The 19,762-nt window shown below is 31.9% G+C and overlaps 1 protein-coding gene across 1 annotated transcript in view; it reads right to left on the reverse strand.

The window, feature by feature from the left end:
- Positions 1–19,762, reverse strand: part of LOC148621163 (focadhesin-like) — a 270,468-nt gene that overhangs the window by 54,057 nt on the left and 196,649 nt on the right. Inside the window, exons 10-15 of the mRNA XM_088575257.1 lie at positions 12,978–13,168; positions 7,727–8,005; positions 7,094–7,198; positions 6,161–6,369; positions 4,624–4,750; positions 2,154–2,212 (exon numbers count right to left, since the gene is read on the reverse strand). Coding sequence (XP_088431383.1) covers positions 2,154–2,212; positions 4,624–4,750; positions 6,161–6,369; positions 7,094–7,198; positions 7,727–8,005; positions 12,978–13,168 — 970 coding nt within the window. The remainder of the gene's footprint in view (positions 1–2,153; positions 2,213–4,623; positions 4,751–6,160; positions 6,370–7,093; positions 7,199–7,726; positions 8,006–12,977; positions 13,169–19,762) is intronic.

Here is a 19,762-nt window from a genome sequence, read left to right on the forward strand (position 1 = left end):
AATTGGCATCAATTGTGGAAGTGCATGAAGAAAATACATGTAAATCTTTTTTGGAAGACTCATAATGGAGATAATCCAACTTAGGGTTTAATTTAACATTCAATTCATTATGAGGCAGGGTATTCTTATTGTGAGCATGCTCAGTGTTTCCAAAGAAAAAAAGAAGAAAATCCTGTACACGGCAAGAGGAGTTACAAAAGGATGCCCATACAAAAAAATCCTTAAATGTTTCCTCTTTTAATTTTTTATCATATTTAGCTTGTATTTGATGTAAAAGTCAACTTATTGGATTTTCTTCATTCCTCTGCTATGAAAGCAGATCACCGGTTCTATGATAGCAGATTTGTTTCAACACAATCATTTATCTCAACTCACATAATGCCTGCCAGAGAAATCATTTATTACTATATCAATTAAAGACTTAAAGAATACAACTCCTTAAGTCCACTCTATAAATCTCTGTCCTAAAAAGAATGGAAATTCAATTAATGTCAACAAAACAAACGAATGAGGTTGAAAAATGACAAAAATTTATCTGATTAAAATCACAGTCTGTGATGATTTAAAAACAATTATTTCTAAATACCAGGCCGCCCCCACAACAAAAAGTGATTTACTGAAGAAAAAATATCCAAGACATTATATTTTCAATGCATTAGGACAAGAGAGATTTTATGGTTAAATATTTTTAACTTTAAGAGTTATCTCCCCTTTATAATGCAAATATTATTTTAGGCAGAGCTATTAATATTCAAATAGCTTTGGACTTAGTTGAAAATGCATGGCTACATCGCAGATATCATGACAAACAGGAATATGCAAGACTGCCTATAAGGCATGTTGTGCGTGTTCCTTAAAAGGTCAAACAATCACTACCTTATTGCATATATCATTTCTGAAAAATGTCAATTATGAGCCATTTGTGTTTCAGAGTATCTTCATATAAAGGACATAGCTAACTTTTTGTCTCTATCAATATCGAAAAGAACAGCACCAAGTTATCATTTTTGCACTTTTCTCAATAAAAAACTGCTAAAAAATGTCTGGGTTTTTTTTTTCATGAATCACCATCTACCTGTTTTTTTTACTAATAGCTAAGATTCATTCATCTCAAATGTTTCTTCAAAGGAGAGTTTCTTGAACAGAGAGGAATTATCTCTTAGAATGCATTTTAAAGGGAAAAAAATATGGACTTTCTTTCTGGCTTAGTCATCTTCAGTTTGATGGCAAGATAATTATTTTTTTATCATTTCTTTTCTTATTGTTGAAACAAATTTGTTTATTAGTTTGATCTTCATTGTGGAGAACTTCAAATCTAATCATCTAACAAAGAATGGGAGAAAGACAAATGTTTTAAATCTATTATTTGATAATTCAAAAAAATCCTTTATTAAGAGAAGAAAATAAACAACATTGCTAAGTTTCATTGACATTGGCATCAACTGGAACAAGGTAGCAGGTGATACTTCAAGAAACACAGAGACGTTAAGATGATAGTGAGCTCAAAGAAACAGGAATGTCAAGTTCAGAAGTAGAGATGGAACGGAAAGACTGAAATATTATGTTTGAAACAGCCCATGTTGACATTATGTGCATCACAGTGCAGAGGACTAATGAAGGTGGTACAAAACACCTAAGGAAAATAACTTTAAAAATCAACAAAACGTTATATTTTGTGATATTCTGATATCAAACACAAAGCATCTTAGTGATCCAAATGTTTTGTTGATGAAATAACAAGAATAGGTATGGTAATATGTCAAAGAGACAACAACCTCACCAGGATGAAAATGTCAGAAGCCACTAAATGTTCATTAAAATTATACCAATGAAACATTTGATTAAAATTTCAGAAATTTATATATTTTCTTCTTTTATTAAAGTAAAACACTGAATAAAATTTCTGAAATTTATATATTTTCTTCTTTTATTAAAGTAAAACACTGAATAAAATTTCATGAAATTTCAATTTAAGCCAAACAAATTTTACAGAAGTTAGGTACCCCCTTAAGTAATAAAATTCATGTGTTCACAGTATTAAGACTGTATGAACAAACACAACAAATGTTAAGTTGATGTTTATTTGCTCCACTATGTGTAGGGCAGATTTTACCCCTAAACATATCCAGTCCTTAAGAAAAACTCTCTGTTACCTGGTGTCTGTGCTAAGCTTGCCTGCAAGGACATCCCACGCTGATTTTATATCTATCACCTACAATTAATATACAGGTAGGAGATGTAGTATGATTGTCAATTAGATCGTTACCCACCAAATGCCAAGCAACAAACAATTAAACTTCTACAGGTCACCACACGGCCTTTAATGGTGGGCAAAACCAATTTCATAAAGGCTTCAAAATAAATAATGTGAAACTATTCACAAAAGACAAAAATGGAACTAAGTTATAAAAAAATGTAAAACAAATAAGAGTGAACAACAACGTCCACTGGACTACAGGTTCCTGGCTTGGGATAGGTACATACAGTATGTGACAGGGTTACACATGTTTGTGAGCACTCAACCATTTTCACCTCAGAGAGACCGCGAGCAAAGCTCACTAAATAATACCCCAATATTCAACCCTTGAACAAGTAACCATATTGGAATATATAAACAAAGATGCCTAACAGGAAGTTAATGTCACTTGAGGCGGTCGACCTAGGGTAAAGGACGCAACTCTTACAAATAATTGGAATGTTTATATTCAGCATATTACATCAATCTCATGTAAGCATCAAAGTAACTTGGACTGATTTCATTCTGTTTCAAATGAAAGCTTGATAGGCACTTGTGAAATTGGATGTAATACAAACATAACAATGATTTCAAGAGTTATGTTCCTTACCCTAGGTCTACCTCCTGAAGTCTGAAAGTCTGAAATTGAATCGCAAAATATGGCATACCTATATAAAGCCTCTGTGGTGGTGATATTAAAGCAGTTGCAGAAAAAAAAACTGTTACGACAAACTTGTGGACAAATGAATAGAAAACCAGACCATATTATCACAACCAGTATACCTCTTAAAAAGTAGTAGGTATGTCTATCTTATTTCTTACTTTTTTTTTTGTAAGCCATGCATTTCAAAGGGTTCCAACTAATGTCTGAGCAGAAGATTTAAGTATTTTCAAGGATTTTTCAAGGTTATTTTAATTTTTCATAGGAGATAATGATATAAAAAAATTGGTTTATTGACTGACAATTCTCTCTCTTACTCAAAAAAAAAGAAGAAAAGAAAAGAAAAGAATTATATTAAACTTCAGAGAAGACAGACTGACAGACTGAAGAAGTTTTTTTATGTTTTAAATGTGACCATTTAAAAGACATTTATAGATAAAATGCCAAGCTATTAATGATTTTAAAATATAAAGTAAAATTCAAGGTTTTTGAACTTCCAAATAAAATTCTAGGTACCCTCCAGTTCTCAAAGTTTAATGGAAAGAGTAATCAAGGGAACCAAGGTTATAGCGGTAATCAAAAGAATGTAATCCAGGGACAAAGACCAGACATGGAAAACAGACAAATACAACAAAGAACATAAAGTAACTAAAATCATATATACAAAGTAACAAACGCAAATGCTTTTCTAGAAACACCCGCCCTTGGCTATCTTATTCATCTTTCAGTGTGAACTTTTTTTACTCTTTTGTTTGCATGTGTATCTTGATTATTGTTTTTTGTATCTTTGGAGTTACTGGCATTGTCTTTTCAAAGGATTTCATCTTGTTTGAATTACCAATACATGAAAATACTTACCTTGACTCATGTCCATATGTAAAATTAATCATAAAAATATATAGAAACAACAAACACAGTAACAGCTGGTTTCATCCATTAAACATGAAAATTGTCTTAGAACTTTAGAAAGACATACATAGAGTAAAGCAAGAAAGAAAATAAATTGTACATGTTTCATTGCATTTTTGTAAACATGTTTTGTGGAAATATATAATGTGCATGTGACATATTTTATGTAGTTTTTTAATTAAAGTTGTGGAGAAGGTTAAAGGTATTCATCCTGACTGTAGGTAGATTGTCAATACCTCACCCTAATCAAGAAATACAAGATTTTCAAAATGTATCCATATTAGATTAACCATAATTAGTGTCCAAAAATACATGTATTACTGAATTACAACAAGTTCCATATTTATCTTCAGAAAATAGAGATAGTCTTTCCATGATTGAATGACTATTACCTTGATGGACTGTTTTCAAAGGTAGGTAACTGGACTATAAACTTTCCTTCAAATTTGAATTATAAAATGAAAGAAAGTTAAAATCTCCTCGTTAATTGTCCATTTAAGCAGGTAGACTAAGGGTAAGGGACACAACTCTTACAAATCATTGGAATGTTTATATTCCCCATTTTACATCACAATATAGTAAGCATCAAAATAACTTGGACTGATATCACTCCATTTCAAATGAAAGTTTGATAGGCTTTGGTGAAATTGAATATGATACAAACATACCTGATTTCAAGAGTTATGTCCCTTACCCTAAGTTTATACCCCCTTAATTACCAAAGACATTTCAATCAAAGCAAGACCAACAGTATTCCCTGAAGATAACTATTTTACTTGCTGTAATGACCCCTACACCGTAAAATGATTTAACATACCTCAGCTTCACACAGATAATAGAGTGCCTCTAGAGCCATGGCAGCCATTGGGGCTTGGTCATCTCTGGTACATGTATTGAGGATGTCAGACAGAGGTCCTAACATATCAGTACCATGCTGTTCTGGTCTGAAACAGAAAGAAATGGCTATACTTATCACAATTCATACAAAAGCCATACACTGCAAATTTTGTACAAAAAGAAATTTTCATGGATTTTTTTTCACACAAAGGATTAAGGAAACATAAAAAAGGAGTTTCAACTGTTATCAGCTGGGTATACCCATACTCTTACAGGATGATAATATTGGACTAAAAGTGCTTATAACCTATGGCCCATTTATATAAAGTTACATATTATATTGAAATTCATACATCCATTGGAAGCTCAGATAATTGCAAAGAAAGTTTCACAGATTGACATGATAATTCAAATAAACCACCCAATTGTAACCATTTGTTTAGTTAAGATATAAAAAAAAATTTCCACATTTTAGTACAATTATTCTCCATCAATTAGCCTCTGAAGAATAAGACAAGGAAAAAGTGATCTAAAACATCAATACCTAAATTTTGAAAGAATTCGTAAAATGAATACAAGTGGCTTAAAAAAATTAATCTCTAAATCATAATTTTATAAGTTGTAAGAGTTTTAAATTGATTTTATACGGTCTCAAAATACCACAAATTCCAGGATAAATTCACACTCAAATTAAAGAATTTCTCTGGAGTATGGAGAGAGATAAACAGATATAGACACACAGAAGATTACTTTGTAAAAATAAACAAAAAAAAACAGAAAAAAAAATGAAGCAAGATCCCCACTGAATGACAGACTGTTTTCCGCACTGCAAACAGTAAACACAGTATCATGGCCCAAAAGATCTTTCAATTCAGGCCAAGCTAATTTGATTAGTAGATTCTCATCTGTCCCACCCCTAAAAAATAGACAAAGATAAAAAAAAAATTGGGACAGGAATTTCAAAATTAGAAATTTTTTTCATGTCAGTTTCTTGTATTATTTGGTGACAAAAACAATGTTTCTTCTCTGAAAATAATGTGGCTGTGGACTTAAAACATATATATATATACTTCCAATAGCTAAAATTAGGCTAGCAAAAATCTAGTAAGAAAAAAATATGTAATCCTCCCATCCACCCAATCTTATTTATGAAAGTTGGATAAGAATCTAACATTTAAGTTTACTTGACCTCATTCTTATTTCATATCATGATTTTAATGTGATTTAGAAAAAATCATCCCTCCTTGCCTGATGAACATGATGTAGCACACCCAGCAGGTGTTTCTAGAAAAGCATAGGACGCTTACCCTACTGGTGCACCTGGTCCATGCTCCCAGTTTTTAGTGGAGTCTGAGTTGTTCATTTACTTTTGTTACTTTGTATGTACGATTTTAGTTAATTTATGTTCTTTGTTGTGTATGTCTGTTTTCCATGTCTGGTCTTTGTCCCTGGATTACATTCTTTTGATTACCGCTATATAACTTTGGTTCCACTGATTACTCTTCTAGAAACTTTACCTGGTTTTACAGACTTCCACTATGGCCTTAGCCCTGGCAAGTTGTACATCAAAACCTTCAGATGTGGCCTCAGTTATCATCTGAAGAAGCTGGGGGAAGCATCGGTCCTGTAACTGCCAAAGGTCTACCATTAGACTCAGAGATAGTGGTTTAAGGACTGGAGTAGATCCCAGGGATTGTATAGTCTTCATAATGGGTCCAATACATACCTAAAGTAAAATATTGAAGTGGATACTAAACGGTACCATGTAATATGTTGCCTAATTAATTAATTATGGCTTAATATGTTAACTAAGATATTTTCAAACATTTCAAGATAAGAACAATTGATCAATCTAGCAGACTACCTTTGTTGTAATCTGACACACTACACCGGATCTTACTTGCGCTAGCTCACATAAACAACAGCCTGCAGGTAGGCATGTCACCCAACTAAAGACACATTATTCTGATTCCAAGCCAACCTATTGTCATTTTATCCCCTAAGATATTGCTTGCTTGACAGAGAAGCAGGCACTACCGATTTTTTTCATGTAGATTTTTGATCTGTGCAAAGGGCCTCATTTTCAAACATAATTGTCTTATATATTCATTTAATTCTTTTTTTTATATTCCTTTTTAGTTCTTCATGACATTATTTATGTGAGTCTTAATCAATGATGAACATTGACATTTACCCTACCATATATTGTAAAACTTGATTAATTAAAATTCCCTATCCATTTTATAGCGCATACATTGATGATGTTCAAGGGATAGACACACATTTAGATACCAATGGAATAGTAGAAAGTTTAAATCTCCTTGTTAATTGTCATGTCCACTATCAAAGGCAGTTCATCAGGTGATTGTCATTTAATTAGGTGAAAACCAACTGAATATTACCATTGTATGCACTGTAAGTTGTATAAATAACCAATGATATTAATTTACCTTATGTTTAGCTATGCATGGAAGTGATCTCAAAACTTGAAGTTTTACTTCCCAGTCTGATATCATCCCCAGCTTACACAGCATTAATGGCAGAAAATTCGGGGACTGTAAAAATAAATTGAATGTACTTTTCACCATGACTATTCATGTCAAATTAATAGGAAATCTTATTTAAAATGTGTTACTAATCCTCTTTCTAGACAGTTGACAGAGGGCTGACTAAAAAGATATCTAAATGATGAAAACACCTAATATTCAGGTCTTACCGATTGTTTCTATAAGGCTCTCCTAATATGTTAAATACGATACAGCAAAAGTATGGATGATGTTCAACAAATATTATTGAACCAAACAAAATAAGTGATAATTGAAAATAAGACAATTTTTGATGATATTGCAAAGTTGTTTTCTTAAAACATTACTATCTTTTAATTTAACTTGTTAATAATATTGCAAAAAATGTGACCTGCAAGAAATTGCAATAATTATAATTGAAGATGGACTTCTCTCAATGCAGTACATGTATGACACAAAAATGTAAAAATTGTAGTCTAAAATGGACTTTTGCAATAAATATTGCACACTAAATAAACAGTATTATAAATTTAACATGGAGATTATTTTTTGTCTTACCTGACAAATATCTTGTTTTGCAATATCAATGAGAGTCTGCAATGCCAAAGTTGTCATTTCTTCATGTTTTGGCAGTAAGAACAAAGAAGCAACCATATTAGTCACATTGATAGATATTGATTTCATCTTGAGTATACAAGATTTGAGATTTTGTAACCAGATTTCTGCTCCATTCATGTCACCACTCATGAGCTGTTTTGCTAGCAATGCCATCTCTTGACATTGATAGCCATCTGAGGTCATACTGTACTTGAATGACTTTTCCAGGTCCTTCTTAGCCTAAAAAAATTGTTTATATGAAATGGAAAACATTCATTTGATATGTGGCAGTTTACACTTAAGTATCAGTCTTTATAAAAATCAGACAGGAGGTGATTCATGCATGTCAAAAACCGAAGGAATTCACTTTTATTTCTTATTCAGAATCAAACACAGATGACATAACAAGTCATAGTTTTTCATTTGGATGTTGCGCTTTAGAGATAAAATGTACATAGATTGTACAAGAAATTAGCACCTTGTAAGAGTTATCTTTCTTGATTTTGTTTGATTTGGTTGATTTGAGTGGGAGATAAATGTATGATTTTCTCAACAGTACAGATCTGAATATGGAAAGGACAACTATTTTGTAAAAATATGGCATATGTAGATTGAAAAAAAGCATTGTTTGTTTCGTAGGTTTTTCTTAATCATGAATGAATCACTTTAATATGGATGGTGTCTGAATTTTAAGTGGACTGGTACTTAAAAAGTGTAAACTGGCCAAAACTAGGTTATTGAATATAATCTGTTTAAAAATTTGCAAACATTCCTTATAATCTAATTTCCAATGTGTTGAAGTCTAAATATTAAAATTGATTCAATTTCAAAACATTATTTTGCTTGGAATCATTTGAATCACGAAGTGTGAACCAATCAATGTTAATGTCATCTTAGTTCTAAGCCAGATTATTAATCACTGAATAATAGAAAGTCTAAATCTATCCAGGGAAGTTCATCAGGTGATAGATAATTTATCAAGGAAAGACCAATTCCATCCAGTGAACACCATTATTGCATGTGCTGTAATATTGGCATACAAGTTTTATTCACTCCACATCCTGTACAGAAACATGATTTTACATAAACATAATTAGTCCCTGTGCACTGGCAAGTGCAGAAACATAAGATTATTGTCTACAGAAAATCACCAAACCAACTTTATAGCTTTTGGCTGATTAAGTGCAACAAGGCGCAACAACAATGGAGGAAGCTCTAAAAGATATTTACAGATAATGTTGCTACCTGCAGGGACATAGGACACAAAAAAATAATTAAGGCTCTTACAAAATAAGTTTATGATTTTCATTTGAGTCGGCTAGAAGTTGTGGCCAAATTTTATTTAAAACAGTAAGAGCAATCTGTCTGTCCTAACTTCCATACATGTGATAACTCCCTGAGCATTTTGGAGAAACCTAGGTTTTGACCTTCAGAAAGAGTTCTAAAAAAAAAAAAGTCTAAAAAAATATCCATTGTAATGATGTTAAAAAAAGTAACCTTACAAGATCACTAATAGTGTACCACCTGCTCCAAATGCAGTTAAGTAGTACTCCAGGTAAGAATGATGCAAAATGTGATTCATGATTGGAAAGCCTACATATTTATATTTTTGATACTGTAAAAGTACTGAATTCATGGGTACTAATTTTTGGATTCTTGATTTCATGGTTTTGAGGTTTTCAGTATACATAGCAATGGAAATCACCTTTTCGTTGGGACCAAATTTCATGGCTTGGCATACCCACGAAAACCACAAAAATTGATACCCCATGAACAATATTACTTTCACAGTATTTTGTTAACAGAAATTAACATGTGGCTTTTCATGTAATTGATTAAAACTTTATAAGCATCATTTAAGCCAACAACATCAATCAGGATGTGATCCCCAAATTCTGTGATGCATACCTAAAGCCAAAATCTTTGTCATGTGACCAGGAGCCTACACCTGAGTTTAATTTTCAGACATGTTTGATAAGAATTTCAAAAAATTACTAAGAAGAGAAAAAAGTTTGATGCTTCAAGTGCATGCTATGCCTGTTGTCTTTTTGACTTGTCCTTATGCTTTTAATGAATTTATATGATTAACTAGAAATACTGTGAGCCCTGTCATATACACCCCCCCCCAAAAAAAAAGTAAATAAAAAATGCACAAAAAATTTGGCACTATCAAGGCTACCTCAAATTTTTAACTAAGTTTGTCTTGATTTTTCACCCATACATTTCTATCTTGTTCAAAACACACTTTTCTGACAAGGTTACCAAGTACCTTTTATATTTATTAGTCGATCATCATAACAAACAGTCTGTTTTCAAAGATTTTTCAACGAACAAAATTTTCTTGGCTGTCCTTGCTTTTTTTTTTTCTTTTAAGAGTGAAACTTCATAACACAGAAACGTAAAATTTGACATTTTTTACAAATCGGAAGAGAGCTTACTTCAATAGATATGAACAATTCACCAAAGTTTCAAAAACGTTGGTGAAAGTGTTTTTGAGTTATTATCCGAAAACTTAAAAATTCCCCTTTTTTTAAGTAAAAAAAAAATTGATAACATGGAAACGAAAAATCTGAAATTTATAAAAATCGAAAGGGAGCTTACATCAATAAATATGAACAATACATCAAAGTTTTATAAAAGTTGGGGAATGTGTTTTTGAGTTATTGTCCAAAAACTTGAAAATCCACCTTTTTATGCCCCCGCAATGATAAGTTGGGGGGCAAATTGTTTTACCCCTGTCCGTCCGTCCGTAATTCCATCCGTAATTCTGCCTGTCTCATAAGTTTTCCGCACTTTTTTTGAAAATCCTTGAAGATATTGAACTGATTTTTTGTATGTGAGTCTTTCATGATCAGTTACAGATCGAGTTAAAGTTTCATTCGGCTACGATGAATTTTACCAAAATTATGGGCCCTGGACTTAAAAAATTCCATAGAAATAACAGTTTTCCACACTTTTTTTGTAAATGCTTGAAGATATTGTACTGATTTTGTGTATGTGAGTCTGTCATGATTAGTTACAGAATGAATTAAAGTTTTATTCCGCTACGCTGAGTTTTACCAAAAATATGGGCCCTGGACTTTAAAAATTTCATGGAAATAACAGTTTTCCGCACTTTTTTTCTAAACCCTTGAAGATATTGAACTGCTTTTTGGTATGTCAGTCTGTCGTGATTAGTTACAAATTAAGTACAAGTTTCATTCTTCCATACTGAGTTTTACCAAAATAATGGGCCCTGCACTTTAAAAATTGTATTGAAATAACAGTTTTTCGCTTTTTTTTTGTAAATGCTTGAAGATATTTGACTGGTTTTTGGTATATGAGTCTGTCATGATTAGTTACAGATTGTGTTTAAGTTTCCTTCAGCTATGCTGAGTTTTACTCAAAACCACATGCGGGGGCATCATTTGTGTCTTACAGACACAATAACACATCTGACAAAGTGCTTTTTACAATTATGATATAGCTGTATGAAGGTTAAATGGGGGGGCATCACTTTATATAGTTTTAGTATAAAAAATCATAACATGGAAACGAAAAGTCTGAAATTTATAAAAATCAAAAGGGAGCTTAGTTCAATATATATGAACAATTCACCTAAGTTTCATAGAAGTTGGTGATAGCGTTTTTGAGTTATTGTCCAAAGTGTGGATGACAGACAACGGTATACCATAATACTTCCCGCCCTAGATGAGCGTATTAAAATGTTACAATCATGGCCTATGAGAACAAAATATTTGATGAGAATCTAAAAATTAACTAATCATGGCCTACGATTTAAAAAAGTCTTGGGTCATTAGTTCCATATGCACTAAGAAGTGCAGCAACAACTACTGAATACAGAAAACAATTCATTGATATTCTACAATAATACTTCATTAAGGCCAATTATACAGGATCGAGACCTAATATCTTATCCCTAACTATCTGCACTAGACTAATGTCCATCAGATACAGCTTTTGTTCAAACATAATTTCCGAACACTGCATGAAACTGTTTAATGCAGCGTGGTGGTCTTGTAAACTAGCTTTAAACAGCTCTATCCTTATAAATGTGCTATGTGACAGAGGGATTTATATATAAGGCCTTTACATTAACACTTCCTACTTTAAAAGATATTATGACGGGGAATGCACTTTACTTCTGTTATTGTGCACAGTGATGGATTTTATACATGGCTTTAATTTAATAAAGTGCATAATGGTCGTAAAAGGTTCAATGACCAGTCATAATTTTTATAAATCATTTTTTTTTAAATCAAAACTAGAAGTGCTATTAGCAAATGTAAACTTTATGGGATTTTGAGGTTTAAACTAAAAAAAAAGTGTTTTTTCATAATCCAAAAAATGTCATTCACTAAAACATCAGAATTCTTTCAGTCATAATACATTTATGATCTACATGTGTTAAATCAATTTGTCACTTTTAATTGCTTAAAGCAGTATTTTCTAGAATCCTCTCAGGGCTCTCAAAACTTATCAATTTTTTTGTCTAATCATATTTTTGGCTTAGCCCAGATTTCAAAGTACCTTCCTCATTCAAAGTTGAAATCTACACTTACTAGTGTGAATAGAAAGTGTGTAAAACGCCGTCGTGTTTTTCATCATTTGGTTATATAATCTGTCACATGACTAAACATACACACTATACCCTCATCACCAAGGATTTAAACCTGACGACCTTTTTGTGAAAGGCTAGCAACAAACAGATTCAGCTAGAGAAGTAATCCTTTAGCCAAGTCAATTAATTGGCATTTCAACACCATCTCCTACTACAACACAGATAGTCATTCATGCTACATTTATAAATAAAGTAATACATTTTTGCATTGATGTTTCAATTCTAACTTCTTTTGCCCATAATTTCATCAGACAAAAATAAGGTATTCATGGATCATTAAGTGACACCCCTGCAACATAATGGTGGAAAAGGAGAATTGTAAAATGTTCATAACTCAAAAACTGCATTTTGGATTTTGTAGAAAATTTAACCTTACCTGAATATTATGGTACTAAACAACAAGTTCAAAATAAAATTACTCATCAAATATCAAATCACCACTTGGAAACCAATGGAAGACAGCTAGACAGATGGACAGACAGGCAACTTGTCAGAGGGTGTCACAAAATACCATGCCACTTAGTGTGATGGGGTATAACAAAGATGGCTTGAAGCATCATCCTCTAGATCTCCCTTCAATAGAGTATTTACCTCATATAAAGTTGGTTGCATAATAGCTTTTTTAATAGCCACCAGAAGACTCCTGATACTTTGTTCAAGTTGTTGAGATGACTTGTTCCCTGTCTCAGTTACAGAAGGTGTGGTAACCAGTACAAGGGTAGGTAAAGCTAGCATACCAACAACAACAGGATTCCAAGTGATATTTTTAACAGCATAGTTAGCTGAAAGAGATAAAACAATGTATATCATAGGGAAATTTGAATTTACATTATAGTGCATATAATGATGATGTTCAGGGTATAGAGTTGGTCTTCACTACATGACAATAACTTAATGAATTGTCATTATTAGTTATGTGTACAATATGACACTGAAACCTATTTAAGGAAGTAGACCTAGGGCAAGGGACATAACTCATGAAATCAGTGATAAGTTTGTATCATATTCAATTTCACCGAAGCCTTTCAAGCTTTCCTTTGAAGCAGAATGAAATCGGTCCAAGTTACTTTGATGCTTACATGAGATTGATGTTAAATGGTGAATACAAATGTTCCAATGATTTGTAAGAGTTGTGGGTCTTACCTTAGGTCTACTTCCTTAAATATCAAACCAAACATGGTTTCGTATATCTTTGAAAAGTGAAGGAGACTACTGTCATTTTTCTCAAAGAATGAATAAAAAAATTATAACAAAATATAATTTTTATGGAATGTCTTCATGTCTCAGAGTATAGGAGTACTCTTTTAAGTGTCATGTAAGTCTTAAAAGATTTTTTCTTTAAAGGCTGGGAGGAGCAGTAGTGAGTCTCTCTGGTGTGACCCCCCACTAGATATACAAATGATCTTATTGAAATTCATATTTTAAGAACACAAAAAAATAAATATATACATAATGACAGAAAACAATCCTTTAACTCTAGAACTACTACAGAATAATAGTTTCTTAAATTCTTTTCTTAGAGACTAAGTTTTTCCACTTAATGAATACATTCAACAAGAATAAATACATAAGAGCTTTCAAAATTTCCAGAAGTAGCAGTCCATAAATCCATAAGCAAGACTGCTTAAATGCAAATATGGTAAAGTATATGCTACAAAAATTCAGACTTGCCATCTAGCACCTGACACAACCTTCAACAGCACAAAGTTATGTACATTTTATGAGAAAATTGAATACTGTAAACCAATTTATTTTCGTGATAACTTTCTTTCGTGTTTTGCTGTTATTGGATAATTTTGAATAATTATTTTTGCTTATTGACAAAATAATTGCTTGAACTTATAAAGGTAGTGTCTAAATATGCTTTTTCGCAACTACTTATTTTCACGATAATTCTATGTCCGCAAAAGCTGCAAAATTAAATTGCACGCAAAATTTCAGTTGGTTTACAATATTGTCATTTAAGGTTTATAATGATCTATAATGCACACTGTAATCAAACTGATCAAATTGCGTTATCGTAGAATGGTTTGAATCGGACACTATAATTCAAGTATAAATGGAAAAGAACAGCAGGCTGCTCTCATACTTGTATGGATACTAAAACATGAACGTCACTAGGACGTGATGTAAGTACAATGTGCAGAGCCTACAATCCCCGACATGAGTTCTAGTTTTGCATGTCAGAATTGAAATATTTCCTATTTTGAGATTCAAGAAGAAAACATTCAGTGGCACAAACAATGATAAACAAGTGCACAATCAGACACATTTCATGAAACAGGGGAAGGGAGGGGGGGGGGTTATTTTAATATCTAATGACAGATTTGTCCTTTGAAAATTCCTACAAGAAAAACAATACATTTTAAGCCCATTAGACAAGAAGTACAAATCCATCTTCTATAAAAATTAGATTAAAATTCAAAACAACAAATTACGATTCAATGCTTGAAGCTCTGGTTAGGTCCTTGAGAGAAGATTGTTAAGGACGTGATGCCACGATTGCATGACATAATATTTAGTTTCGCTGTCACGAAATACAATTCCATTTAAAACACTTTCCTGGTAATTCCAAAATAATGGCTTAGACCAATCAACATACTTCAGTGTCTTTCCTTATAAGTCTGCATTCTACTTCCTTTATGGCCGGATACCATTTACGTACAAAAGTGAGTTTTTATAGCAACACTACAGTGACTTCTTCAAACTAATTATTTTGTGAAGGATATTAAAACTTCAATACTAGAATGAAATTAGGTGACTTCGTTCTTTGAAACCATTTTTTTTTTTGTTTTTTTTTTGTTTTTTGCTAAAACCTAAATTGAGCCATAAGATTTTTATTCCTAGTGTCATGTTTTTACATGCTGATTCATTTAAAAATAAGAAATCATATGAAAAGCTCCTTAAAGTGTTTGTAATGCAAATAATATCTGAAGAAAGCTTATAATGCAAGTGCTAATGTATCTAAAAAAAAAAAAAAAAAAAAAAAAACCCAAAAAACAAAGATTATGCAAACATAACATTAATTAATTGGACGATTATTTGTAACAAATAAAAAAAAAGGAATCGTATTATGAAACCCAAAAAAGTCAACTTTAATACAAAATAGTTAAGTACTTCTCTAAGAATCAGGCAAAATGTGTAGAAGGTGTGGCACATGAAGAAAAAATACACAGATATTTTATTGCATTATCCAATTATTTATACCTCATAAATTCAAGAAATTACTGTCAAAGTGTCTGTAAAGTTTGCCTTTTTAATTAATAATAGGTCAAATTTTTTAAATGCACTAAGGAAAAATGGCTGGAAAATTTTCCAGAACTTTTTCCTTATATAAGCAGTCAAAAAATATCTACTTCTCCAATAATTCAGGATAAATTTAAATAGCTTTTCAGTTGTTTTCTAGATGTATTTGAAAATGTTTGAGACAAAAAAGACCAAATTGAGAAAAATGATGTGCCACTCATTGCTGGATTCTCACACAGAATGGTACTTAATACTCTCAGACATCCCCAAAACGTTTTCAACAACTGTAAACACACCTTTAAGTAAGCCCTGAAAATCCCTGACAACAAATACCATAGTAACAGAATGATGACTATTCTTCAATATAAATCAAAAAGTCAGAGCTACATATAAAGAAAGAAAAGTTCAAAGATAATGTTTGTGTTTTGTTCTATGAATAGGTCTATAATATTTTCTGTGCCTTGATTGTTTGCCTTCATTGATATGGTCTATGGGATATAACTGAAATATCTGTAGTTAAATTTGGGGAACTTTTATATTTGTGATTCCCCAAACCAAGCAAATGTAGAGAAAATTTGAGAAAAATTCCAAATTCAAATAATATACATGTACACCTTTTTTGAACAACTTTGTTGGGAAAAGTGCAAAATCTAATACTCCAGAAAATTACATAGGTGATGTATATCATACTAGTTTGGTTTTGTCTGCCTGGTGTTTAAAGTGTAAGTTTTTGTAAGGATCAGGCAAAATGGGAAAAATTAGAAACATGCATGTCAAAACCCACCAATCTGACAATATAATTTCACTGAAGAATGTTTTCTCTATTTGAAAAGACCATTATTTTATCTCTGGATAACTGGATTTACTCAGAAATTTTTCAAAAGAATGGAAGAAAAATGAAGTTCCTGACAGAGTTATCTACCCTTGAAATCTTCATTTTAATTTACCAAAGTGATATGGAAAATCTTGTCTTTTTTCCTTGATTCTGATGGCGCAAATAGTCAAATTAAACTTTCAAAATTGTGAGTTTTTTAATACCATGTTTCACTCACTGCCTGATTCTTATAGGTTATTATTTCGACACTTAGTAAATTTCCAAAGGGAGCTAAACGACAGAAATGAGCAAAAACGGTTCACTGATTATAAAAGACCTAAAGATTAGATATACCTGTAATATGGATCCCTAAAACCTAAAGATATGATATACCGGTAATATGGACCCTGATAACATTCTGCAAGATGGCATTACAAGGGTTTTTGGTACATGAATTTTCTCCAAATAGGATAACATGACGTCACAACAGATAATGTAAAAAGTTAGTTATCACATGAAAATTTGACAATGTGACAACAATGACAGCACTGATGATAACAGAATTTTTTTTAATAATTGTAAAAAAAAAACAACTAGAAATCTACATTTCACAGGCAAAGTTTTCTATTTATGATTTGACCTTAAAAAACCTGTTAACCAAATCTGGAAAAGGATGCATTTCCAGTACATTACCCTTTTGTACAAATGGACAATGACAACAGTGAGGTAACCATCAAATCACGGGGAAATCATCAATGGTAGGTTTAACACGGGTACTTCTAGACATAACAACCTTATTACAGAAACCAAATGGCATAAAACAATCCCCAAATATACTAGTACAATTATTTAAATGTGGAGTACAAAACATTCTAGATACTATAATACAACAGTTGGATCAATTTATTCCTTAAATTATGGTTTAAAACAAGGTCAAGATGCATAGGCAAGTAAAAGAAAGAAGTATAAAATCCATTAGCAGAAAAAAGTATGAAAATATATCATTTATTGACAGAATCCTGTATCAGTTCATTTGTTCATTCCTTGGCCAATTTGTTTGTTCAATTGCTTATATTTTCATTCAGGTATACAGACAGACAGACAGATTGTCAGGTAGATGCTAACCATTATACTCTTCATTCCTTGAAACAATTTCTTCTTGAATGTTCTACATTTTTGTCTATACTTTTCTAAAGTACTTGATATGCATGTCTTCCATTTCTTTTTCTTTTTTTGGTGACTTAAGTCCCATATTTCTAGAATAAGAAACTGGAAAATAACAAAACCTGGAAGAGAGCTTTTGTAAAGACAAAAATGTATAAAAAAAAAAATACCCTACATAACAACTATACACAATAATACATTCATAAAAGAATGCTCAGCAGGGTGTAGCTTAATAGACCAGAGGTCAGACCCTGAACAGTTGGAGCTAGTAAGGACACACCCAGCTCTTAAATTTAACTAGATTAAAGATTTGACATAGGAAAATAATTTTTTCAGAAGTGAAGTGGCCCCATTTTGAACCCTTATTCCTCAATAAACTCTAGAAAAATTAATCCCAGCCTCCTTTGTGGGGGTAATCATCTTGTGATACAATTTCAAAAAGATTCATTCACAAGTTATTATCTGTACATCAGAAAAATGCTTGTTTCTGGCTCCTCATACCTTACAAGTTCATCCCCCAAATGGCACCTTGTAGTACAAATTCAAAGATATGAATTTACTTGTACTCAACTTATTGTTCTGACATCATGAAAATGCTTGTTAACTGCTCCTTTTAAATCCCTAATTCATAAACAGTTCAAGTAGTAACCCCTAAAATCAATCCCGGCTTTCCTTTTATGGCATGATTTCAAAATGATTCATTCACATTAAATCACATTATTTGCGGACATCGTGAAAATGCTCATTTCTAGCTTCTTTTGGCCCCTCAATCCTAAACAGTTCATGTCACAACAGTCTTAAACCAATTCAAGCTTTCCTTTGGTGGTATGGCACCTTGTGGTACAATATGAAAGAGATTAATTTACTTATAGTCAAGTTATTGTCAAAATATCATGAAAATACTTGTATTTGACCCCTAATTCTTTAACAGATCAAGTCACTACCCCAACAATCTATTCCAGTCTTCCTTTTGTGGCATAAAACCATGTTGTATAGTTTCAAAGACCTATACACTTAAACTCAAGTTATAGTCCGAACATAAAATGTCGACAGAAGACTACAATGTCAGCTATGATGCCAGCAAGCTACCATTATAAATCACAATTTTTTGAGGTTGTACAGTAAGCATACTAAATAGCACTGCTACTAATCAAACTTGCTATAGTACTATTTTGATGAGGTCAAAGTCCTTGCTGACTTATTCCTTTAAATTAAATTTTATTTTTGTAAACCAATCAGGAAAAAAATGTTTAAAAAAACACCATAAAATTTTCCTGATTGTCTGTCAGCAAAAATACAAAATAGACATGATAATTATGGCAAAAGTTGAGTTGATATTCTTTACGGAAGATAACTTAAGCGAAAACTTATCAGATGATAAACAGTTTCGCTGAGTACAGCAGGATACAACTGTTGTCAGTTGAACTCCGTTCATTTGGAGCTAGTGTGGACACAATTTCGATTTTTGATACACACTTAAACAGTTCATTATGGACAAAACAACTTGTTCAAATACATTATTGCACAATATTTTGAAAGTCACCTCTTGGGGACTAAAGGAGAACTGTCAAAATTGAAGGAGAAATAAATTTTCTGTATCAATTTTAAATAAACACATATTTAACCCCTTTTGGCTCCTTTTTTGCATATCAGTAAAAGCCAATAATCCAATTTTAAGTGTCAGTCCCTGTAAGAATCAGGCAGTAGATGAAACATGGTATGATAAAAAACGTCATTTTGATAGTGTAATTTGACTAGTTGCACCATCAGAATCAAGGAAAACAGACAAGATTTTCCATATCATGCTGGACCATTGAGATACAATTTCATTGAAATGCACTGAAAATGAACATTTCAAGGAAAGATAACTCTGTCAAAAACCACAATTTTCTCAACAAAGCCAGTGATGCAGGGATCAAATAATGGTCTTTTCAAATAGAGAAAGTATCCTTGAGTGATATTATATTGTCAGATCTGTGGGTTTTTGACATGCATGTTTCTGATTTTTCCCCATTTTACCTGATTCTTACAAGTACTTACACTTAGAGTGCAAGCTTCCTAAAGCAGCAAGTGACAGTAAAAATTAACAACGATGCTAACGACAACGAGAACATAATTCAACTACACTTTTTTGTGGTCAAAATATTAAAAA

The sequence above is a fragment of the Perna viridis genome, chromosome 3 (assembly GCF_037379345.1).
Source record: "Perna viridis isolate PV_CMFRI_1.1 ecotype Kerala chromosome 3, ASM3737934v1, whole genome shotgun sequence".
Taxonomy (NCBI): Eukaryota; Metazoa; Mollusca; class Bivalvia; order Mytilida; family Mytilidae; genus Perna; species Perna viridis.